This window comes from Pelophylax lessonae, assembly GCF_965119305.1.
Source record: "Pelophylax lessonae genome assembly, chromosome: 11".
Classification (NCBI taxonomy): Eukaryota; Metazoa; Chordata; class Amphibia; order Anura; family Ranidae; genus Pelophylax; species Pelophylax lessonae.
The window spans coordinates 209,288,807-209,312,456 of record NC_138778.1 but is presented as its reverse complement, the minus strand read 5'-3'; the positions used below and the strand labels follow the sequence as shown (position 1 = coordinate 209,312,456).

General features: G+C 42.3%; 1 protein-coding gene across 1 annotated transcript; it reads left to right on the top strand.

Moving 5' to 3' along the window:
• Window positions 1–17,839: 17,839 nt before the first annotated feature.
• Window positions 17,840–18,730, top strand: FNDC11 (fibronectin type III domain containing 11; the record flags this gene model as incomplete). The annotated part of the gene is made up of 1 exon (XM_082272879.1): window positions 17,840–18,730. The coding sequence occupies one exon, from the start codon at window positions 17,840–17,842 to the stop codon at window positions 18,728–18,730; it is 891 nt and encodes a 296-aa protein (XP_082129005.1).
• Between the last annotated feature and the right edge of the window lie 4,920 nt (window positions 18,731–23,650).

The following is a 23,650-nucleotide window of genomic DNA, read 5'->3' as shown; positions in this document are numbered from 1 at the left end:
ATCTATCAGTGCCACATATCAGTGCTGCATATCATTGCTACCTATCAGTGCCCATCAGTGCTGCATATCAGTGCCACCCCATCAGTGCCACCCAATCAGTGTCTCCTCATCAGTGCCTGTCAGTGCGGCGTCATCAGTGCAGGAAAAAACGTATCTATTCACAAAATTTTATAACCTAAACAAAAAAACTTTTTTTTTTTTCAAACTTTTCTGTCTTTTTTTATTTGTGCACCAAAAAAGAAAAAACCTGGCAGTGATCAAATACCACCAAAAGAAAGCTCTATTTGTGGGGAAAAAATTACACAAATTTGGTTTAGGTACAGTGTTGCATGACCGCGCAATTGTCATTCAAAATGCAACAGCGCTAAAAGATGAAAATTGGTCTGGGAAGGAAGGGGGTTTAAGTGCCCAGTATTGAGGTAGTTAAGCAGGGTTTACAACCTCTTTAACTCCTGTTTCATCAGCTCCATCTATTGGCCAAAATGAGGTATCCTTTTTTGAAATACTTCAATTAGAAAACACACTGCATTTTGACCACTAGATGGAACTGGTGAGACAATAATTAAAGTATAACTAAAGGCAAAACTTTTTTTTTTTTTTAGTTTTCCATATAGAGATAAGGGGCTAGTACACCTTTCAGGTTTTTGTTGCTGTCTGCGCCCCATTAGGAAGATTCACCCTCTCTATTTGCCTTTCTTACCTATATCACCAAAAGTGAAGGTATAAGAAAAAAAAAAAATTTTGGGTTGTCCACAGAACAGCAATAAAGGGAAAATCTTCCAATGGGTTTACTAGCTCTGATGACACTGGTTACAACCAGGTATTCCCTCGCTTTGAATGGATTTCCAATTAATTCTTGTTTTGAATTTGGGACAGGCAGTTAAGCTAAATCTCTCCCAAGGGACACAGATGGCAAAAAAAAAACTGACAGGGTTTATAACCCTCCCTTAGGCTGGCCATACATGATACAATTTTCTTTCAGTTTTCTGTCAGATTTTCTTGAAATTTACCTTCAAGTATGTAGTACGAAGGCCTGCCTAATTTGGATACAAGTGAATGTGTTGTTTAGCTTTGACCTCACATTATGTGGTTTGTGGTAGATCTGACAGAAAATTGTACAACAAAAGTTGAACATGTATGGCCAGCTTAAAGCCCCGTACACACGAGTCGAAATTCGGCCGGGAATTTTCGTCCGACGACCGATCTGCCGATTTTCGGCTTGTTAGTATGGTGCTTCCGACAACCGACTCCTACTTTTCGGCCGAAAAAATCCTGGTGTGCAGGCTATAAAATTTTTGTCGACCATCAAAACACGTCAGATTTTCGACTCATTAGTACAGATTTCAATGGGGAAAAATCTTATGAGCAAGACTAGGCATGCTCAGAGATGAAAGAACACAAAGAAAGCAAACCAACACATGACATCACTTCTGAAGTAGAATTCTGTCGTACGGGAAAATTCGTGTGCAGTCTAGAGCACATTCCAACCAACAGACACCACTCTGGACAAAAGACGGACGACCGGTCGGCGGAAATTCGTTGCGTGTGTATGAGGCTTTAGGGTATGATCGATAGATCATTCAGGTCAACATCCCAAATACATAGAAAAAAAAGAAATCCCCTAGCGGGACTTTTCCGGCCTGTCTTAGTAGTTCAAATCATAGTAAAATGTAGTTCATCAACCGAATGTAAAAGTTTAGGTACAACGTTTTTTTTTTTTTAAACATTAAAAACAATTAGGGCAGGTGTATGTTTTGGGCCAACAAAATATACAATACACAAATGCAATCAATACTATATACCACAGACTACCGTAATGTCTAGCACCATGGCATTGAAACAAAGGAAAAAAACCCGACACGTTTCAGAAAATTATTTCTTTCCTCAGGGGTGTATGCTTTAATAGAACAGAGCACTTCTAGAATGAAGCAAAAAGGAATTACTGGGTATGTAAATCCTAATAGTTATACATACTTAGTAATAGTCATTGTTCTGCAACTTGCAAAATACACTTACGTATTGATGCAAGAGAACAACATATACATCAGCCAAAACATTTATAACCACTGGTAATATCCATCATGTTGCCCCAGGAATGAGATGGTTTCAGTAGGCACAGGCCCTCAGTGAGATCTAACAAGACCTGCCAGAGCGCATACCGCGAAAGGGGAAGGCGTATAATTACAACAAACTGGTCTGAAAAAGGAAAACCGATCTACATAATAAAAAAGGAAGAGAAGGTGCAGCAATTAAAGAGTGCCAAAAAATCTATTCCTGATATTGGTAGTCCAATCTTGCCGATTTTAGGTATATATGTAAATATATGAGTAAGGGGGGCATATAAGACAAAACTGAAGCCAGATAATAGGATTGCACAAGTGCTAGGGGTACCTAATTACTTGGATACAAGTTATATACATATATATACTGTATGCAGTGGCCAATACAAATTAAAATACAGAGAAATAGTGGCTGCTGCAAAGTATAAAACACCACCACAGAAGCTACCTATAAATATAAAAATTAGCACATATGCCTAAACATAAGAGACTGCAGGTTTCGGTAAGGATCCTGGTAAGTATAAAGGCATGGAACTATATGGAAGACTAAGGGGATAAAGAATGAAGGTGCATAGAGGTCTACCTGATGGAATATGCTGCATCAGTTGTCCCATTGAGTGAAGAAAATGGATCCAGGGACAATGTGGATAGCTCCACTTTATATAGCCATCTATATAATCAATATAATCAAGAAAAAAGATAATAAACACACCTCTAGTCTACAGGATGTGCAGTGGATAAAGATGTAAAAAAAAAACCACAAAAGAGTTCAGATCCATCTGGATGAAAGTTCTGCAGCCCTGGGCCAACGATCTCACCTCTCATGTGCCGGTAGTATAGTTTTATTTCCTTGGTTTATCTATTTCCACTTTGCTAATGCCTTATGTTCTAGACAGGACGGGCCCTATCATGGGCCCTGCTGGGTCCAGTGGACCCAGGCGGAACTTTGAGAGGGGCAGCAAATTGACGCTTAAGATTTTTTTTCCAGCAGTTTTGTGAGTCATTCAGGGGCAGCACTCCACTGCCCTGTAAAAAGGCCGCCCTGCTGCCCTCAACACACATATTTATAGTTGGTGGTCGCAGGGGCCCGCTTTCTTCTACTCTGGTGCATGTGTGAGGCTAGGCACTGAACACTGTGGGAGCACTCGGAGAGAGCAACAGAGAGGTAATATAAGTTAGTTCTGTGTAAAAGGACACAAAGGGTGTCCATTTTTTCTAGTAGTGGCTGCTGATCTGCTGGATGGCCAAATGTTGCATTACCCGTCATGTTAAAAAATCACTATACAGCCCTAGCTTGCCATTATATTACCCTAGCCCGCCCCTATACTGCCCTAGCCTGTCTATAAACTACTTTTATCCTGCCCCTCTACTACCCTTGCCTATCCCTATACTACCCTAGCCTGTCTATAAACTACTTTTATCCTGCCCCTCTACTACCCTTGCTACCCAAGCCTGCCCTATAATGCCCTAGTCCGCCCCTATACTGCCCCTATACAGCCCTATCCCAGTGGCATATCATCAATGTGTTCACTGCTCACAGGCCCTGAGGGGTGGGGGGGGGGGGCACTGTGCTTGCACACACTGCCCCCATAAATGCCCTAGGGCGCCAGGATGGGGGAGTGGTAACATGGGTGTATGTCATATAATTTTGTGTATAGACAAGGTGCTTTTGCATGTAAATCTGACTTCCTGATAAATTGAATTTTAGTTTTAATTATCCTGATGTAAAATAATGGATGTGGGGGCCTTTCGGTGGGCGTGATTTTTTTTTTGGGGGGGGCAGTATTTCATTCTTGGACCCAGGCAGCACAATGTCTTGGGCCAGCCCTGGTTCTAGACATATGAGAATGAACACTTTTATGTACAAGCGGAGGTGATAGCGCAAAGGATAAGAAGGCATGCTAACAGCCTCAAAGTTCAAAGTTTTGCGACCTATGGCAAGCTGCTTCACCTCCCAAGTATCAACTGTTGTTTTCTTGACTTTAAGTTTTTTTGTTTTTTATTTGTTCTAGTTGGCTAATGCATGATAATCCAGAAATAGGAGAATAAACAAAACAGCTACTTAGAAAAGTCAATAGCTCAGGGGATAAGAACTCTGGCTAATAGAAAGTTAATGACCAAGAGCTCAAATCCATGTGAGTGACTTTTCGTTCTAGTTGACTAATGCCCTATATTCCAGAAATAGGAGAATGAGCAGCACTCTTTCTGAGAGAAGGATTTAGCTCAGAGGTTAATCTCCAATTACAGACGAAAAGATCCAGAGTTGAAAACCACCCAAGTAAAAGTGTTGCGTTACTGTGGATTTTTTTTTTTCTAGAATTCGAATACCTAAAATTCCATAAATATGAGACTGGAGGCTTAGACATATGAGCATGGGTATTTGGACTGGTGTGGTAGCTCAGCAGTAGGGTATAGTTCACATAATAGAACTTCTTGCTAATTTAACAGACCAAGGGTTCTAAACCCTTCAAATTAAATCTTTATGACCCTGGACAAACCACTTCACCTTTTGAGTCTCCTAGTGGATAGAGTTATGTTCCCTTAGTTGATGTTTTTTTTTTATTGGCCAATAATCTTTATTCTCTTATACAAAAGCAAATGCATAACCTGACAGGAGGTTATATTTCAGAGGCCAAGATCTCTGCCTCTCTATGTAAAAAAAAAAAAAATAGTTCTAATTCTTATATAGTTCCCTTAGTTTTATTTTATAACTAGTTGGCTAATTGCTTATACTCCATAAATAGGAGAATGCACAGTTTTGCAACTGAGGGGACGGAATAGCTTCTACAAGACTTTGGTTAAGAAAGTCCAAGAGTTTAAAGCCATTTGAGTGAAAGACTTGTGTCCCTGGGCAAGTATCTTCACCTTTCAAGCATCTTAATGCAATTAGGGGCGTTCCCTTATGTGACGGTATTTACCGTCACTGGAGGTGAGGAGCAGATACTTAATGGTTTGAATTGCTTCAGATGGGACAGTAATATTTGTCAGCAATATCTTCATATAGAAATATGAAGATTTAATCCTATTTTACACTGGGAGACTTAGACTGTTATAGACAATTGCCATGAAGTCTGACTCCTAGAAAATGTGTGTATTCCATGTCCCTGCATGCCAGTCAGGCTTCCCTGTTGTTTGTGTATTGAAATGGAATGTGTATTGTGTTAAAGTTTACCTGTCTCATTGTTAAATGTTAATAACCTCTCTTGTTCTGTCTGTCTTAAGGTAAACTTATTATAGGATGTATATGTGTACACTGTATGGGAGTGTAAAACTCTGTTTTCATTGGATTGTGAATGTCAGGGTCTGTTCTCAACAAGGTCCACCTGGGCGGTAACCTTGTGGGGGAAAACTGTATAAAAGTATGTTTCTTGTTCAATAAAGTGAGTTAGTTCACCCTCAATCTAGAGTCCTGTCTCTCATTGGGGGAATCGGCTACAAGGGATTGCTATGTCCTCCATACTACCTTGAATAATCACTAAGCTCTTTTAAGAGCTTGGGTAAGAGCTTGTTCTGCTGCACTCTCTGGGGAAAGAGAGGTTCACCCACGGGAACCTGGAGCCTTGTCGTAGGTCCAGGGTGGGTAGGAGACGGCAAGACCCTAACCAAGCTGTGGCGGTTCGTGGGGTCTGAAGTGGTTACGGTGTCTGGTGGAGTGCTTGGAGCCCTCGGGAAGCACTAGGAGCATTCGTCAATGGAGGTACCCGGTCCGGGTGCTGGTTGATCCATTACACCTTAGTTTTAGTTTTCTTTCTAGTTGGCTAATGCCTTTCTGTTTCAGAAATGTAAATTAAAGTCGGCCATAGACGGATCGCAATTCGGCCCGTTGTATTCTTTTAATTGACATTTTTTTTTCTTGATGTCCAATAATCTTTATTTATTAAGTATGTGAAGAAATGCATCAACACCTGACAGGAGGTTTTAGCTCAGGGGACAAGATCTCTTTCTAATGTTGGTAGGGATTTGATAGCTCAGAGGTTAGTATGCGGTCTAATAAGTAAAATTCGAAAATAGATCAAATTATTTGAAAGCTGTGGCCCTGGACAAGCCATTTTACCTCTCACATGCCCTAATAGATACAGTGGATAAAACAAACATATGAGTATGAGGTGACAGCTTAGAGCAGGGAACCTCAATCTACGGCCCTCCAGCTGTTGCGGAACTACACATCCCATGAGGCATTGTAAAACTTTGACATTCACAGATATGACTAGGCATGATGGGAATTGTAGTTCCTGAACAAATGGAGAGCCATAGTTTGAAGACCCCTGGCTTAGAGGATAAAAATACTGGCTAAAAAAAGTGAAAGGCTACAAGTTTGATTCTATCTAAATGAAAGCCTTGAGGGCCCTGGGCAAGTCACTTTGTGTCTCAGTAGATATAGTTGTGTTCCCTTGCTTCAGATTTTTGACTAATGCCTTATATTCCATAAATAGGAGAATAAACTCTCACTTTTACAGATAGAGGTATACGAGAGTATACGAGCTCTAGCTAATATAAAAAAATAAAGGCCAAGAGTCAAAGCTGTGTAGCCATGGGCGAGCCCCTTTACCTCTCACGTAGGTCTAGTTGTATTCCCTTAGTTTATCCTTTTTGCCAAAGCCTTATATTCTAGAAATTGGAGGATGAACACTTATAGCGCTTTTCCACTGATGGAACTGAACGGTTTGCTTGCTTTTGCGCTTTTCCACTGCATGGTACCACATGGTACAGTGTTGGAACGGTTCGGTTCGGTACGGTATGGCGGCGCTTTTCCACTACATGGAACCGAACGGTACGGCTCGCTTAAACAGTACCACCTCGGTTGTGGTTCCAAGAGGGCCGTACCGGTACCATATCCCACAATCCTTTGCATGCAGCCTTTACTGTTTGTCACTACTAGCCACTGATTGGTCAGAGAATCGTTGTTATACCACCCACTTACTATTAGTGGAAAAGCAAACCATACCAAACCATACCGAACCGTTCCAACACCGTACCATGCGGTACCATGCAGTGGAAAACCAAACCGAGCCAAGCAGGGCCGAGTGGAGCCAAGCCGGTACCTGCAGTGGAAAAGTACCATTAGGTGTGCAAAAGGAGGTGATAGCTCAGAGGACAAGAGTTCTGGCTAATAAAAATTATCGTGCCAGAGATCTAATACATGTAAATGAAAGCCATGCGGCCCTGGACAAGCCACTTCACCTTTTAAGTAACCCAGTGGAAACAGTTGTACTCTTTTGGATTATTTTTTTTTTCTAGTTGGCTAATGTCCTATATTGCAGAAATGGGAGAAAAGAAGAGGATATACCTCAAGGATTAAAATCTTTGTTTAAAAAAGAATTGGTCCAGCGTGAAAGCCTTGTGTCTCTGGGCAAGCCACATCACCTCTCATGTGTTTCCTTTTCTAGTTTGAAAATGCTTAATATGTGATAATATGAGAATGAAGGCATAGGGGTGTGAGAGGAGGTAATAGTTCAGAGGATAAAAATTCTGGCCAATTAAAAAAAAAAATGTGGTCTATTTATAAAAATTTTTTTGGACAAATCTCACACACATTCCTGCAGGGTGCATGAATTTTGGCTGTAATTTCCGTAATAGATTATTTAATTATACAGCACCAGTAACCCATTACCTGCAGGCTGCTGCCTCCTGTAATAATCATCCCCTCTGCGCCTGTATAGATATTGGTACTGTACTAAAATACTAAACTTTAACTTTATGTTTTATTTCTACAGGATGGGGCATGTATGCTTTGATGTGTAGGTGCCAGGAAAAGAAAATTATGATTGATTAAATTTTCTTTTTTTATTGAGGGTAATAGCTCAGAGTTTATTGACACCAGCTAATATGTCATAAAAATACTAAAAAGTACAAATTCCAAGAATAAAAGCCGTACGGCCCAGGCAAGCCACTTCATCTCATAGGAGTCCTGGTGGAAACAGTTGGGTTCCCTTGGATAAAGATATTTTATTTCTACTTTCATATGCCTTATATGTAAATTTAAGAATGAACAGTTCAGTGTATGAGAAGAGGTGATAGCTCAGAGTGTATAGACTCTTACATTTAGAAAAGGAAAAAAGTCCCAGTGCTCAAATCTAGTGAAAGCCTAGTGGACCCACTGCCTGTTTCAGTAGTCTGCAAACTGAATGTGGCCCTTTGCATGCCTTTATCTGGCTCTTGGAAAACTATTTCAACAACGGACAGCAATAATTGGACACCTTTCTCCCTATTGACACCATCAATGAGGCACTATTCCTCCCATTAAAACCAAAGATGGGCCTCTAATGCCTGGGCATTATTACTCCCACTGGCCACAGTCCGTCCCCCCTAAAGCCTGAAGGAGAGTTAACTGGCTCTTTGCTTAGAAAGTTTGGAGACCCTTGGCCTAGTGGATCCATTTTTAAGCAACCCAGTGGATATAGCTGAGTTACCATGGCTTAATGTCTTTTTTGCTAGTTGACTAATGCCTTAAAAAAGGCAAAAATAGGAGGAAGGTAAAGGAGTGGGAATGGCGCTGCCTACTAATGGAACGATAATGGTATCTAGACAGGATAGATTAAATGAGTGAGATAAGATAAGAGTATTGTATATGGACACAGAGGAATATCCACAATGTACAAAGATGTATAATATCAAAGTAACAATAAGGTGAATACTGGATATAAAGTGACCAAGTGCTTGAAGTGAGTGAATAATATAAGTATGTATCCCCAGTATATATACACACAATGAAAATTAGGCTAAACCAATAATATCAAACAATAAAAAATGGTATACGGAATCAAGCAATAAATGGTAAAGTGACAAGTGCCAACGTTAAAAGTATTAAATAATAAAAATATATAAAGTGCTAATCATAAATAAGATAAAATATGTGAATCAATAAAGTGAATAATTATAATTAATAATCAGATGAGGTGACTAGGTGACGTAAATAGTATTAATAGTCCAATAAGGTGACTGGGTGACGTGTAAAGTCCATTTAAGTGAGAAATATCTTCATAGATATCTTCTTAGAAAAATAATAAATAAATAAAAGTCAGTGTTGGGTGATGAGTGAGGTGCTAAGTGCCCCCTAGGGTAAGTAGCCCACTCACCGGACGTACCCACTCCACACAGGGGTAAAGAGGGGGTATAATGGTTAGGATAAATCCCTCCGCTGGGTCTTGTCCTCCTCCAGTGATCCTGGGATATAGGTGTACCGGGGGATGGCCAAAGGTCCTATGGAAAGGCCCAGGGAACAGGGGGGTCCGCTCTTGGATGGGGTATTGACTCCGGTGTCAGACAAAATGTAAGGGGGCCATGTAGGTACAGTTATAGCATGTGGGGCAAGAAGAGGCCAATAGTGTAATACTGCAAACACTATTCTTATTGAAATAAAATAGATGGGTACTCACAATTTGTATGAATCAAACGAGCATGTATGCGGAGCTGTGGAACGCAATGCGCTCCAATCAGATGCCGGAACTGGAAGTGATGCGACGGCGCTGTACGCGTTTCGTCATTAAACGTCTTCACGCGCATGTGTCCTCAGACAATGCACTTCTAATAGCGTTGTGTTCCCTTATGTTAAGTTACTTTCAATTTGCGAATGCCTTTTATTCCAGAATTAGGAAAATAAATGCTTATTTTTCTGAGAGGAGGTGATAGCTGAGGGGATAAGCACTCGAACTAGAAAAAGGACTTAGCTTGAAAAAAAAATGCGGTCTCTTTTCAGAGTGAAGGACTGTATGATGGCCGTCATTAATAAAGAACATATGTCTTGTATTTTGAAGGACTCTCACTCCAAGTTTCTCAAAATAAGGGAACTTTGGATTGAATACTCTTTTTTCCCATCATTACATCTGGCTAGCATTCGACGTCGCGAAAGCATTTGAACCAGTCATGAACACATTTTCTGCTCACAGCTTCCATCCCGTACACTTCCACCAACATTGTGTCTCTGTCACTGTTTTACCCAATTTGTAGCAGTATTTGATGTTCACTCGTTGCTCTGTTGCACTGTAACCCTACCTCTTATACTCACTATGTTCAACTGCCCAAAGGGGCTTACCCTGATGGTCACGTGTACTCCTTGCTAGGTGGCGCTTCTCAACATATCTCTGGTTGGCCATGTGTATGCGTGCGCACCTGGCCCATGTTGCCGTTAACATATAACTTTTTAGACACACCTCCTATGCTTCGAAGTGTGGGTACCAGGAACGGAAAATTATGATTCATTCAGTTATTCTGTTTTTAATACTTGTGTGGTGTGAAAAACAGTTCTGATATGAAAGCTGTTTAGAACATTGAAATATTTCAAGGGCAAAAACTTATATGTATAGCTTAGGATGGTTACAGTACATTCCAAACACAGCAGGATCATTCACAGGAGAGACAGAACTGCGGTCTACCTATGTAAACAAGGCAGACCGTCGGTTCTGTTAGAGAGGAAGATGGAGATCTTGTGCTTCTGCTAAGCAGAAACACAGATCTCTGCCTTCCTCCAGTTAAGCCACCCCTACACAGTGAGAAAGCACTCCCTAGGAGCACACTTAACTCTTTGATCGCCCCTGGTGTATTTTTTTTTAGCACAAGTCAGTTGGGTGTCCAATTTGTCCAACGCAATGTCCCAGTAACTGATCACTGCCATTACTTGTAAATAAAAATAAGAAATTCCATGAAAATGTCGCATACCTTGTACACGCTGTACCTTTTGTGCAAACCAATCAATATACGCTTATTGAGATTTTTTTTTTTTTTTTTTTACCAAAAATATGGCCTAAATTGATGAAGAAATTTAGATTTTTTTAATTTATTTTTTATTGGGTAGGTCAGTGATGGCGAACCTCGACACCCCAGATGTTTTGGAACTACATTTCCCATGATGCTCATGCACTCTGCAGTGTAGTTGAGCATCATGGGAAATATAGTTCCAGAACATCTGGGGTGCCAAGGTTCACCATCACTGGGGTAGGTGATCAAATACTACCAAAAGAAAGCTCTATTTGTGAAAAAAAGGACACAAATTGTATTTGGGTACAGCGTCGCACATCCGCGCAATTGCCAGTTAAAGTAACGCAGTGCCGTATCGCAAAAAAATGGCCTGGCCATGAAGGGGGGTAAACTTTCCAGGGCTTAAGTGATTAAGGGGCGTGGCAGGGGGTGTGCACTATGCCTACATATTTTTGCTAATACGTGTCCCTCATTCCTTTCTCAAAAAGTTGGGAGGTATGCAAGGCACTATGATGTCATTTCATCCTTTAATATACTGCAATTACTGTCTTTGTATCTACCTTTCCTTGCTCATGTCATAACTATTGTTTCCACTGTAGCTTGTATGTATCCTTTTTTTATTTTTATTCAATGAAAACTTGTTAAACTAAAAAAACAAAAAACAAACAGGTGTTCTCCACTCTAGCCAGAACTAATAAAAAGGTTTTGTCTGGACATATATTTTATAGCGGTACTAAACTGTATCTGAGCACCACAAGCCAAAAACATCTATTTAATTCATCTTTAACCACTTACAGACCGGAGGATTTGGCTGCTCAATGACCAGGCCCTACTTTGCGATTCGGCACTGCCTGACTTTAACGGACAATTGCGCGGTCGTGCGACGCTGTACCCAAATGAAATTGATGCCCTTTTTTTCCCCACAAACAGAGCTTTCTTTTGGTGGTATTTGATCACTGTGCGATTTTTATTTTTTTGCACTCTAAACAAAAAAAGAGCGACAATTATGAAAAAATAACAATATTTTTCACATTTTTTTATTTGAAATTCTCAAAAAAAAAAAGTAAAATCAAATTTTTTTTGACATTTTAGGCCAATTTGTTTTCTGCTATTTTTTTAAAGATTTATGTCATTTTTATTGTTTTTTTTTTTAAACTAGTAATGGCGGCGATCTGCGATTTTTTTGCGGTACTGCGACATTGTGGCGGACAGATCGGACCCCTAACTAAAATTTTTGACACTTTTGGGGGTACCAGTGACATTACTGCAGTAATCAGTGCTATAAATATGCACTGTTACTGTACTAATGACACTGGCAAGGAAGGGGTTAACTTTACTGGTGATCAAGGGGTTAAGTGTGTCCCTAGGGGCGTGATTCTAACTGTCAGGGGGCGTGGCTTGTGAGATCATCACAGAGACATGCGATCCTATATAGCAGGATCGCATAGCCTCTGTGATCATCTAAGGGAGAATGACTGACGTCTGTCTTTCTCCTTCAGCTGCGGGAGATTGTGAGTGACCAGCGGCCATCGGAGCCCCCGGTCACACGCGCTGGGTCCCCAGCTAATGAGCAGGGGCGGGAGCGCGCCGCCCCCCTACAGCCTCCTGAGCGAGCGACGTAGTACTACATCACTTTGCCCAAGAGCAGCTGCCTGCCGCAGTAAAACTGCGGCGGGCGGTCGTTATGTGGTTAATATTCAAAGCAAACTCCCCCATCCATCCATGACTACATGCTTTCATTTGAAGAGAGCTCTCTTTGAAAAACACCCCCTTTGCATTTCTAGCCGGTGCCATCTTGAGTAAGAGCAGATGTTTCATGCAGCATTTACTTTCTAGAATCCTTTTGCCCTTAGCTCAGGCATGCAGTCAGGAGGGTGTGCTTAGCTATGATAGCCTCTCCTCCCCATAAAAGAAAAAAAAAAGCCAGAAAGTCTCCTGGACTGAATGTCATCATTTTGGCCTAGGCCAAGAACCAAGAATCAACTGAGGAAATGTAGGAAACAAAAACTATAAAACAAATATAAAGCTATCAGCATAAGGATTAGACATGGTTCAAGTGGAACTTCATTCTCCCAATTAAATGTATTATTTTTAATCCTCACGTTGCTAGCATCAGTAAATAGATAGGAAAGTATATCATATTTACCGTATATACTCGAGTATAAGCCGACTTTTTTAGCATGTTTTTTTATGCTGAAAACGCCCCCCTCGGCTTATACTCCAGTCACTGTCTCACTTACCTTTTCTCCGGTCAGTGCGCATGCACCGCCGCCACTCGGGAAAGCTTGTACACGTTCGACTATTCCCAGGTGACGGTGACGTGTTGGTGCCGGGAGGTGCCATTTTTAAATGTAAGGCGGAAAGGTGAGTGAGCCTCCTCCGCAGCACTGCATGTCCTCAGGATTCTCATGTACCTGAGATTCTCCTGTGAATCTCCTGAGATTCACAGGAGAATTCATTCACAGGAGAATTCAAATGAGATTCTCCTGTACCATGCCCGCAGCACTGCATCTCCTGTACCATCTGTGCCATGCCTGTACCATCTCCTGTGCCATGCCTGAACCATCACCTGTGCCATGCCTGAACCATCTTCTGTACCATCTCCTGTGCCATGCCTGAACCATCTTCTGTACCATCTCCTGTGCCATGCCTGAACCATCTCCTGTGCCATGCCTGAACCATCACCTGTGCCATGCCTGAACCATCTTCTGTACCATCTCCTGTGCCATGCCTGAACCATCTTCTGTACCATCTCCTGTGCCATGCCTGAACCATCTCCTGTGCCATGCCTGAACCATCTTCTGTACCATCTCCTGTGCCATGCCTGAACCATCTTCTGTACCATCTCCTGTGCCATGCCTGAACCATCTTCTGTACCATCTCCTGTGCCATGCCTAAACCATCTCCAGTACCTTGCCCACAGCCCTGCATCTCCTGTACCATGTCTGCAGCCCCTGCACCATGCCCCCAGCCCGTTTTGGGTCTTGTGGTGGTCCAGTTGAGTCCAGTAGCTGCTGCATTTCCCACCCTAGGCTTATACTCGAGTCAATAGGTTTTTCCAGTTTTTTGTGGTAAAATTAGTTGCCTTGGCTTAAATTCGGGTCGGCTTATACTCGAGTATATATGGTACTTGTTTTAAACTTTTTTTTTGTTTACATTTCTTCAGTCACTTCCTGATTTATGGCCTAGGCAAGTGATGTCATAAATCCCAGGAGTCTTCAGGAGAAGAGGAGGGGTTTTCTCAGCCATGCACACTCTCCTGCATGCATGCTGGAGCTAAGGGCAGGAAGTAAAGTCTACATGAATCATTTGCCCTTACTCAAGATGGCCACGGCCAGAAATGCAAGGGGGTGTTTTTCATAGTGATTTCTCACCAAAAAAAATCATTGAGACATGGACGGATGAGGGCGTTTGCTTTGTATATTAAAAAAATATTAAATAGCCTTTTTCATTTGTTGTGCTCAGATGCAGGAAAGATCCAATTTAATGTTGATTGAGAGAGTTTAGTTCTGCCTAAAGCAGGGATCCTCAAACTACGGTCCTTCAGCTGTTGCAGAACTACATATCCCAGGCGGCATTGTAAAACTCTGAGATTCACAGACATGACTAGGCATGATGGGAATTGTAGTTACTGAACAACTGGAGGGCCATAGTTTGAAGACCCCTGGCCTAAAGGAAAAGTACAGCCAAAGCTCATTTGACTGTATTTCTCCTGTGATCTGGAGTGCAGATCGTTTTTGCACTCCTGTGACCCGTTTTCAGCAGACAGTGGGCTGAAGTCCGCTGTCGGCTGATATCACAGAGCCAATCCAGGCTCGGGCAAGATTGCGACACTGAAGTCGGGATCCGCCCATATACCTGGACCGGCACCCAGCTCAGTGTCTTAGGGAACAGCTGAGAGCCTGAACCAGCCGCTCCTACCCCCTCCACAGCTCAGCGCTCCAGTGAGTGTGGAGAGGGGACACCAGGATGCTGCTGACTGACAGTTAGCAGCTCTCTGCTCAGGAAGCTATGAAAGCCAAGCGATCAGCGGTGTTTGATTGCTCGGTTCTCAGTGTTAGAGCCGGCTGGGGACCGATGCTGCATCCAGCTTGGTAAGTATGATTAAAAAAAAACTGATTCCAATACTTCTCTTTTAACCACTTGCCGACCGCCGCACGACTATATACTCCGGCGGTCAGCCCCTCCTGGGCAAAGTGACGCTCCCGCCCCCGCTCATTCCCTGACATCCCCGCACGAGTGACCGGCGGCTCCGATGTCCGCCGGCCACTCGCGATCTCCCGCAGGAGAGGGAGAAAGGCAGATGGCTGATGTAAACACAGCCGTCTGTCATTCTCCCTTAGATCATGACAGAGACTATGTAGGATGTCCTGCTATGTAGGATCGTATGTCTCTGTTATGATCTAACAAGCCACAGCCCTTGACAGTTAGAATCACGCCCCTAGGGACACACTTAACCCCTTGATCACCAATAAAGTTAACCCCTTCCCTGCCAGTGTCATTTTTATAGTAACAGTGCATATTTTTAGCATTGATTACTGTAGTAATGTCACTGGTAACCCCAAAAGTGTCAAAAATGTCAGTCAAGGGTCCGATCTGTCCACTGCAATATCGCAGTCCCGCAAAAAAAAAAATCGCAGATCGCCACCATTACTAGTTAAAAAAAAAAACAATAAAAATGACATACAGTGGGTACGGAAAGTATTCAGACCCCCTTAAATTTTTCACTCTTTGTTATATTGCAGCCATTTGCTAAAATCATTTAAGTTCATTATTTTTCCTCATGAATGTACACATAGCACCCCATACTGACAGAAATACACAGAATTGTTGACATTGTTGCAGATTTATTAAAAAAGAAAAACTGAAATATCACATGGTCCTAAGTATTCAGACCCTTTGCTGTGACACTCATATATTTAACTCAGGTGCTTTCCGTTTCTTCTGATCATCCTTGAGATGGTTCTACACCTTCATTTGAGTCCAGCTGTGTTTGATTATACTGATTGGACTTGATTAGGAAAGCCACACACCTGTCTATATAAGACCTTCCAGATCACAATGCATGTCAGAGCAAATGAGAATCATGAGGTCAAAGGAACTGCCTGAAGAGCTCAGAGACAGAATTGTGGCAAGGCACAGATCTGGCCAAGGTTACAAAAAGATTTCTGCTGCACTTAAGGTTCCTAAGAGCACAGTGGCCTCCATAATCCTCAAATGGAAGACGTTTGGGACGACCAGAACCCTTCCTAGAGCTGGCCGTCCGGCCAAACTGAGCTATCGGGGGAGAAGAGCCTTGGTGAGAGAGGTAAAGAAGAACCCAAAGATCACTGTGGTTGAGCTCCAGAGATGCAGTCAGGAGATGGGAGAAAGTTGTAGAAAGTCAACCATCACTGCAGCCCTCCACCAGTCGGGGCTTTATGGCAGAGTGGCCCGACGGAAGCCTCTCCTCAGTGTAAGACACATGAAAGCCCGCATGGAGTTTGCTAAAAACACCTGAAGGACTCCAAGATGGTGAGAAAAAGATTCTCTGCTCTGATGAGACCAAAATAGAACTTTTTGGCCTTAATTCTAAGCAGTATGTGTGGAGAAAACCAGGCACTGCTCATCACCTGTCCAATACAGTCCCAACAGTGAAGCATGGTGGTGGCAGCATCATGCTGTGGGGGTGTTTTTCAGCTGTAGGGACAGGACGACTGGTTGCAATCGAGGGAAAGATGAATGCGGCCAAGTACAGGGATATCCTGGACAAAAACCTTCTCCAGAGTGCTCTGGACCTCAGACTGGGCCGAAGGTTTACCTTCCAACAAGACAATGACCCTAAGCACACAGCTAAAATAACGAAGGAGTGGCTTCACAACAACTCCGTGACTGTTCTTGAATGGCCCAGCCAGAGCCCTGACTTAAACCCAATTGAGCATCTCTGGAGAGACCTAAAAATGGCTGTCCACCAATGTTTACCATCCAACCTGACAGAACTGGAGAGGATCTGCAAGGAGGAATGGCAGAGGATCCCCAAATCCAGGTGTGAAAGACTTGTTGCATCTTTCCCAAAAAGACTCCTGGCTGTATTAGATCAAAAGGGGGCTTCTACTAAATACTGAGCAAAGGGTCTGAATACTTAGGACCATGTGATATTTCAGTTTTTCTTTTTTAATAAATCTGCAACAATGTCAACAATTCTGTGTTTTTCTGTCAGTATGGGGTGCTATGTGTACATTCATGAGGAAGAAGAATGAACTTAAATGATTTTAGCAAATGGCTGCAATATAACAAAGAGTGAAAAATTTAAGGGGGTCTGAATACTTTCCGTACCCACTGTATATCTTTCCCGTAGTTAGTAAACGCAATAACTTTGCGCAAACCAATCAAAATACGCTTATTGCGATTTTTTTTTTTCAAAAATATGTAGCAGAAAACAAATTGGTCTAAAATGTTAAAAAATTTTGATTTTTAAATTTTTTTTTTGAGAATTTTATATAAAAAAATGTGAAAAATATTGTTATTTTTTCAAAATTGTCACTCTTCTTTTGCTTATAGCGCAAAAAGTAAAAATCGCACAGGTGATCAAATACCACCAAAAGAAAGCTCTGTTTGTGGGAGAAAATGGACTTCCATTTCATTTGGGTACAGCTTTGCACGTCCGCGCAATTGTCCGTTAAAGTCACGCAGTGCTGAATTGCAAAATAGGCCCTTGGTCTTTGAGCAGCCAAATCCTTCGGGGCTAAAGTGGTTAATTTCCATTCTTGCAGAATACACTAAAACCATCATAAAAAAAAATAGAAATGCCTACTTTGACTAGCTTTATACTTTTCTCAAAAACCAAAGACACTTTTTAATTCCAATGTACAAATTGCTTTTTTTTAATATATATATATATATATATATATATATATATTTATATATATATATATATATATATATATATATATATATATATATATATAAATATATATGTATAAATATATATATAAATATATATGTATAAATATATATATATATATATATATAAATATATATATAAGGTTCAATATGTCTTGCCTTTATCTTGGATAGGGTTACGGTGATACAGATCCTCAAGATAAATGGCTGAAGCTCCAAGCGACAGTGACATGTCAAGCAGTGTGACATCTGTCAAAACAGAACAGGATGAAGAAGAAGAAGTGCCTGCCGTTTCAAGCTTCCGGGAGGCCTACCTGAAGCTCATAGAAGATCACATGAGCATCGCCATACTCAGACATTTTGAAGATCGGCTGGATCTGCTCAGAAAAAGTTCTTTTTTCATCATCATCCTGCCCAAAAAAATATTTTTTGGACTACAATACGTGCAAACCATAAACACATTGCTTCTATTAGACCCTGTGAGATTCAAACGTATGAAAGAAATAGGTACTGACCAGACCATGATGCAGCTGTTTCTCCTGGAGAAATACTTGGAAGAGCTGAGGAAAAGACGAGCAGAACTGGTGGAGATGGTCCCGTCAAACGACCGAGAGTTCACTCTGACAAAACAGGCCTCCCTCTATGAACATGTGTCAGGGCTAAAGGGTTTACTAAACAATTTTAAGTACTTGTTAGTGTGTGGGCCACTCTACATTAAACACAAACTCATACCACCAACTGCAGTCCACCACCTGCCCTCCTTAAGGATGTTCTTGAGCACTAAAGGGGCAGTAATGTTTGATCGATCGGAGTCAATGGCTTTTGACAACTGGGCTTTTCTGAGTTGGCATGTTTCCGGGCAGCGTCTGCTGAAAGACAGTTTTGAAGTATGCTTTCAACTGCTAAACGTACAATCAAATGAGGTGGCACACAGTGGTGAATACACTGTGAAGGACAACACTCTCAAGATCGACAATCTCCGGCCACAAAAGACGTACGAGTTTTCCATAAGGAGGACCAAGATGTGCAATCTAGTGTACGATGAGTGGTGCGATGTCATTACATTGAGTACAACGGAAGTCTGGGCCCATTAGGTGACTAAGAAAAACAACGTGACGCCTAATAAAATAAGTGAAAGTAACTGAAAAAAGAAAATGTTATGTCTGACAGTTTTTGCGCTACCCACAGGAATGTAGACTTGTCTAAAGGGTTATGAACAATAGGAACTAGCCTCATTTTTGTCTCAAACCCCTGACCCTGCTCCTACTTATAGGTGGATGGTGACAACACACTTTAAACCTGGCAGTTCTTAAGATGCCATGCCACCAGGGCTTTTTTCAGCAGGAACGCGGTGGAACGCAGTTCCGGCACCTCCAGCACTCCAGCACTGAATGTATGTAATAGCAAGGGGTGTGGGGTGTTGGAGGGTCTCTTGATGCTGCCTGCTTGGGGATCTATTGTCACTGGTAGGGAATTGGGTATTGTGTGAGGGTCTATTGTTGCTGCTGGGGGATCTATAGTTGCTTAGGGGGTCTTATGTTGTTAGGGATCTCCTGTTGAGGTAGAGGTCTATTGTTGACTTATCTATTGATAATTATTGCTGGGAGAGCCGTTGTTGCTACTGGAGGGGGTCTAATGATGCTGGGGTGGATCTTTTGTTGCTGGGTGAAGTATTTAGCAGTGCGTGGGAGGTGGGTAGGGGGCGGAACCAAGAGACAGTGCTCAGAGGTGGGTAGTGAGTGGAGACAAGGGGTAACTCAAAAGGGGGGGAGTTCCTGCACCTATTCCCTGAGAAAAAAAAAGCCTTGCATGCCACTATCCCAACTCCAATATATTCTATGGACTATTGGAGAACATGAGCAAACTAGTAATGCACTATGAACCCCCCCCACAACCCAACAACACACAAGCTTCATTTCCATTTTCAGCTGGCATGTGGCAAATCAAAATGTAGCACCCCTCTTACACCCTAAAGGCAGGATAGCACCTCCAGAGGAAGGGCGGTCTACCATTTCACGCCAAAGTCCATGGTTAAATTGGAAGTACCGAAAAAGGATTTTGGGCGCCAGTCACTTTTGTCTTTTTAAAGAGTTTTTGCAGAACGTTTAGGGAGGTGAGGGTTAGCGGTCTCAGATTCTGTAGCAGATCACTTACAGACTCTCCAGATCTATGTCCAACTTCACAGTTTAAGGACCTTTAGGCTGGTCTTACACTGATGTGGATTGGATGCGGGTAGGTAGGGGGAGAGAGCACAGAGGAGGACAGGAGAGCTGCGGATGATGGAGGCACATAAATTGACCAAGGTGTCAGGGCTCAGCAGCCATGGTATACCGTGGTCAGTTTACAGAGGGGAGGACATAGCCAGGCAGGATCAGCCAGGTATTTTAGGTGACAAAATAACATGCTTTAAGGGAACAGGATCAATATTTTTTTTTTTTAGGTTTACAAAAACGCTATAAAAATAAATTCTGCCATTTCCCCTTTAAAAATAAATACTCAAAATAAATATGACTAAGCCCCTCTCCTTCATGACATTGTCAAAAAGGGGCGGAGCATGTGTGACCTTAAAATGATGCCCCCCAGAAAAAAGTTCTGCGGATGCCCATGACTGATGGAGAACAGGGGAGCACTGAACCCCTGCTGTGGGCCACGTCCGCACACAGTGTGAACCCAGCCTTAAGCCGATCTGGCAACACTGTAAGCATGTTCCCAAATTTCAATGCATCCAGTGAGTCACCAGGCCCTTCTGAGCCGGCCTTCTACCTGGCTCTCTCCGGCAAGGGGCCTCTCTCAAGCCTCCTTCTTGGCACAGCTTTCTCCAGACCAGGCAGGACAGCTTCAGGACCACTTCAGCACACGTTAGGGCCCACGACAGGCTATTGGGCCAAACAGCAGAGCTCCATCCAGCAGCATCTCCCCAGGACTCAGCCCAGGGGAAGTGAGCAAGCACATGGCCTCTCCTAAATATGTATATCCTCCCCCAGCATGCACTAGTGCAGCCTTTTTCCACCAGGGTGCCTTTTGGATTTTTCAGGGGTGCCTTGACAAAATGCCTAACAATAGTCCTAAATTGCCCAAAAATTGTGCACAACCCAGCGGGTGGATCAAGCCTGCATTTCTGTTACAAAAGGCCACAAGTTTTCAATGTGTGGCCAGCCACAATGCATTCCAAAAAACTTCTGTTGTCATCACTTGGTACAGGAGACGTCTGGCACCTGGCAGCTCTCTCTATCAGCATTGGGTCTACATTAGCTGCGTAGTGGAGAGAAAAAGAAGAAAAACGAATGCTGGAATGTAAGTCAGTGGCAGTGTGCAAAAGTGTTTTTGCTTTGCATATATATAGATATATATATATATATATATATATATAGATATATATATATATATATAAATCATGTTATGATATTATCATGTTGTGTTAAATAATGTTGGGTGCCTTACGTGTGGGGATGCTGCTACAGTATTTTAAATCTATTAGGGGTGCCTCAAAAATTGTGCATAATTTTAAAGGGTGCCTTGACTGGAAAGAAAGTTGAGAAACACCACAGTAGTGGCATAAACCTCCTACTAGATTAACTGAAAGAAATATACATTTTAAAGTGATTGTAAAGGTTCGGGGGTTTTTTTTTTTGGTGCAAAATAACAAACGTGTTATACTTACCTACTTTTATGCAAGGGTTTTGCACAGAGCAGCCCCAATCCTCCTCTTCTGGGGTACCCTGCAGAGCCGCATCCATGGGGGCACCCGTGGGGGCACGCTCACGAATCCCATTGCTGCATCCATTAACACAGACAGCGGGACGCAGCCCCGCCCCCCGCCCCCCGCGTCACTGGATTTGATTGGCAGCAGTGGGAGCCAATAGCTTCCTGCTGCTATCAATCTATCCAATGAGGACCTGAGACAGTGGCTGGAGCCACTGGGAATGTGCTCGTCGCTGCAACGATCGTGTTCAGGTAAGAATAAGGGGGAGTCTGGGGGACAACTGCAGCACCAAAGGTTTTTCACCTTAATGCATAGAATGAAAAACCCTTAGACTTTACAGCTCCTTTAATAGCTTGGTTTTGTTTGTGAAATCTCATATTTTGACCAGTGATACTAGAGATCACAAGCCAACTTAAAGGGATATTAAAGGTTACATTTTTTTTTTTTTTAAATAAAAAACATCTTATACTTACCTGCTTTGTGCAATGGTTTTGCACAGAGCAGCTCTGATCCTCCTTCTCGAGTTCCCTGCAGGCGCTCCTGGCTACTCCTCTTCTCCGAGTGCCCCCATAGCAAGCTGCTTACTATAGGGGCACTCGTATGTGCTTGCTCCTGAGCCCTGCTCTGTGTGTCCATAATGCATACACAACGGGGCTCGGCCCCGCCCCCCGCTCACTTCTCATTGTGATTGACAATAGCCAATAGCTCCCTCTGCTGTGTCTCAGCCAATGAGGAGGTAGAGATGCGGGAGAGCAGCCGCTTTCGTGCACATCGTTGGATCGTGATTGGGCTCCGGTAGGTATTAATGAGGCTGTGGGGGGGTCGTGGGTTAGAGCTGCATTCTGAAGGTTTTTTACCTTCATGCATTCAACCTTGAGGCCCGGTTCACACTGATGCGAAATGCACTCTGAGCACAAGTCGTGCCCCATTCAGTGTAATGGAACTTGAGTCGCTCCAACTGAGTAAAAGGTTACTGCACTACTTTTGGTTCAACTTCCGCAGGACTTCTGCTAAAGAATTTGCATGCAAGTCCTGCCGAAGTCGCGCTAGAATGTCAGCTTCATCAAAGTCACGCAACTTTGAAATCGCGGCAGTGTGAACCGGGCTTTAGAACCACTTTAAGCTTAGGCAGGGCCGGTGCTAGACTATTTTATGCCCTAGGCAAGACCAGTTACTTGCGCCCCCCCCCCCCAAAAAAAAGGGAAGGGGTTAAAAACTCCTCTATGTGACCCTGATCTAAAGGTTCCTCCATGTTATGCTGTCAAACCCAGTGACCCCCATATTCCTCCATTTCACACCCGGGGACCCTAATGTCCCTCAATGTCACACCAAGGGACTTTGATGTTTTTCCATGTCACACCCTAGGACCCCAATATTACTCCATGTCATGCTGTCATACCCACTGACCCCGATGTACCTCTATGTCAGATCCTGATGTTTTTCCATGTCACATTTGGGGACCCTAATTTTCCTCCATGGCACACCTGGGGACCCTGATGTTCCTCCGTGCAGAGATGTATAGTAACGAAGTAGAACTACTTAAGTACTGTACTTAAGTACCGAAATGCAGTATCTGTACTTTCCTAGAGTATAATTTTTTTCTCCTACTTCTACTTTTACTTCACTACATTTTTTCGATGATTTCGATACTTCTACTCAAGTATTTTTTTTTTTTGTGCTGCATAGTTACTCGTTACTTTTAAAAAAATCACCACTGCCAGAACAGTAGATGGCAGGTTGCATAAAGCTCAAAAAAATGTGTATAATGTCATTTGTAAATCAGCGCATACGAAAATAAAGGCTGTGTATAATAAAAGCTGCTATACCAAATCTTTCCAATAAAAAGAAAATATGAAACAAACAAATAAATGGTGCTACAGCGCTTAAAGTGCATCAAGAAACTACTAACAAACACAGGTTAATCATTTGAATAAATCATTTGAAATAATAAAAACAATATGATGTTCATACTTTTGACTTCTTTCTTTAATAACTACATAACACAGTACTTGTACTTCTACTTTCAGTACTTGAGTAGAAATTTTTTTTCAAAACTACTGGTACTTTTTACTTTTAGTACTTAAGTAGCAAATTTTTTGAAAAAACTACTTGCAATACTTAAGTAAAAAAAATGTTGAATACTTTAGTACTTCTACTTAAGTAACTTTTTCTGCGAGCACTTCCACTTCTACTCAAGTAATTTTTTGATCGAGCACTTGTACTTTTACTCAAGTAGAAATTTCGAGTACTTTATACAGGTCTGCCTCCGTGTCACACCTGGGGACCCCAATCCCCCATGGCACACCCAGGA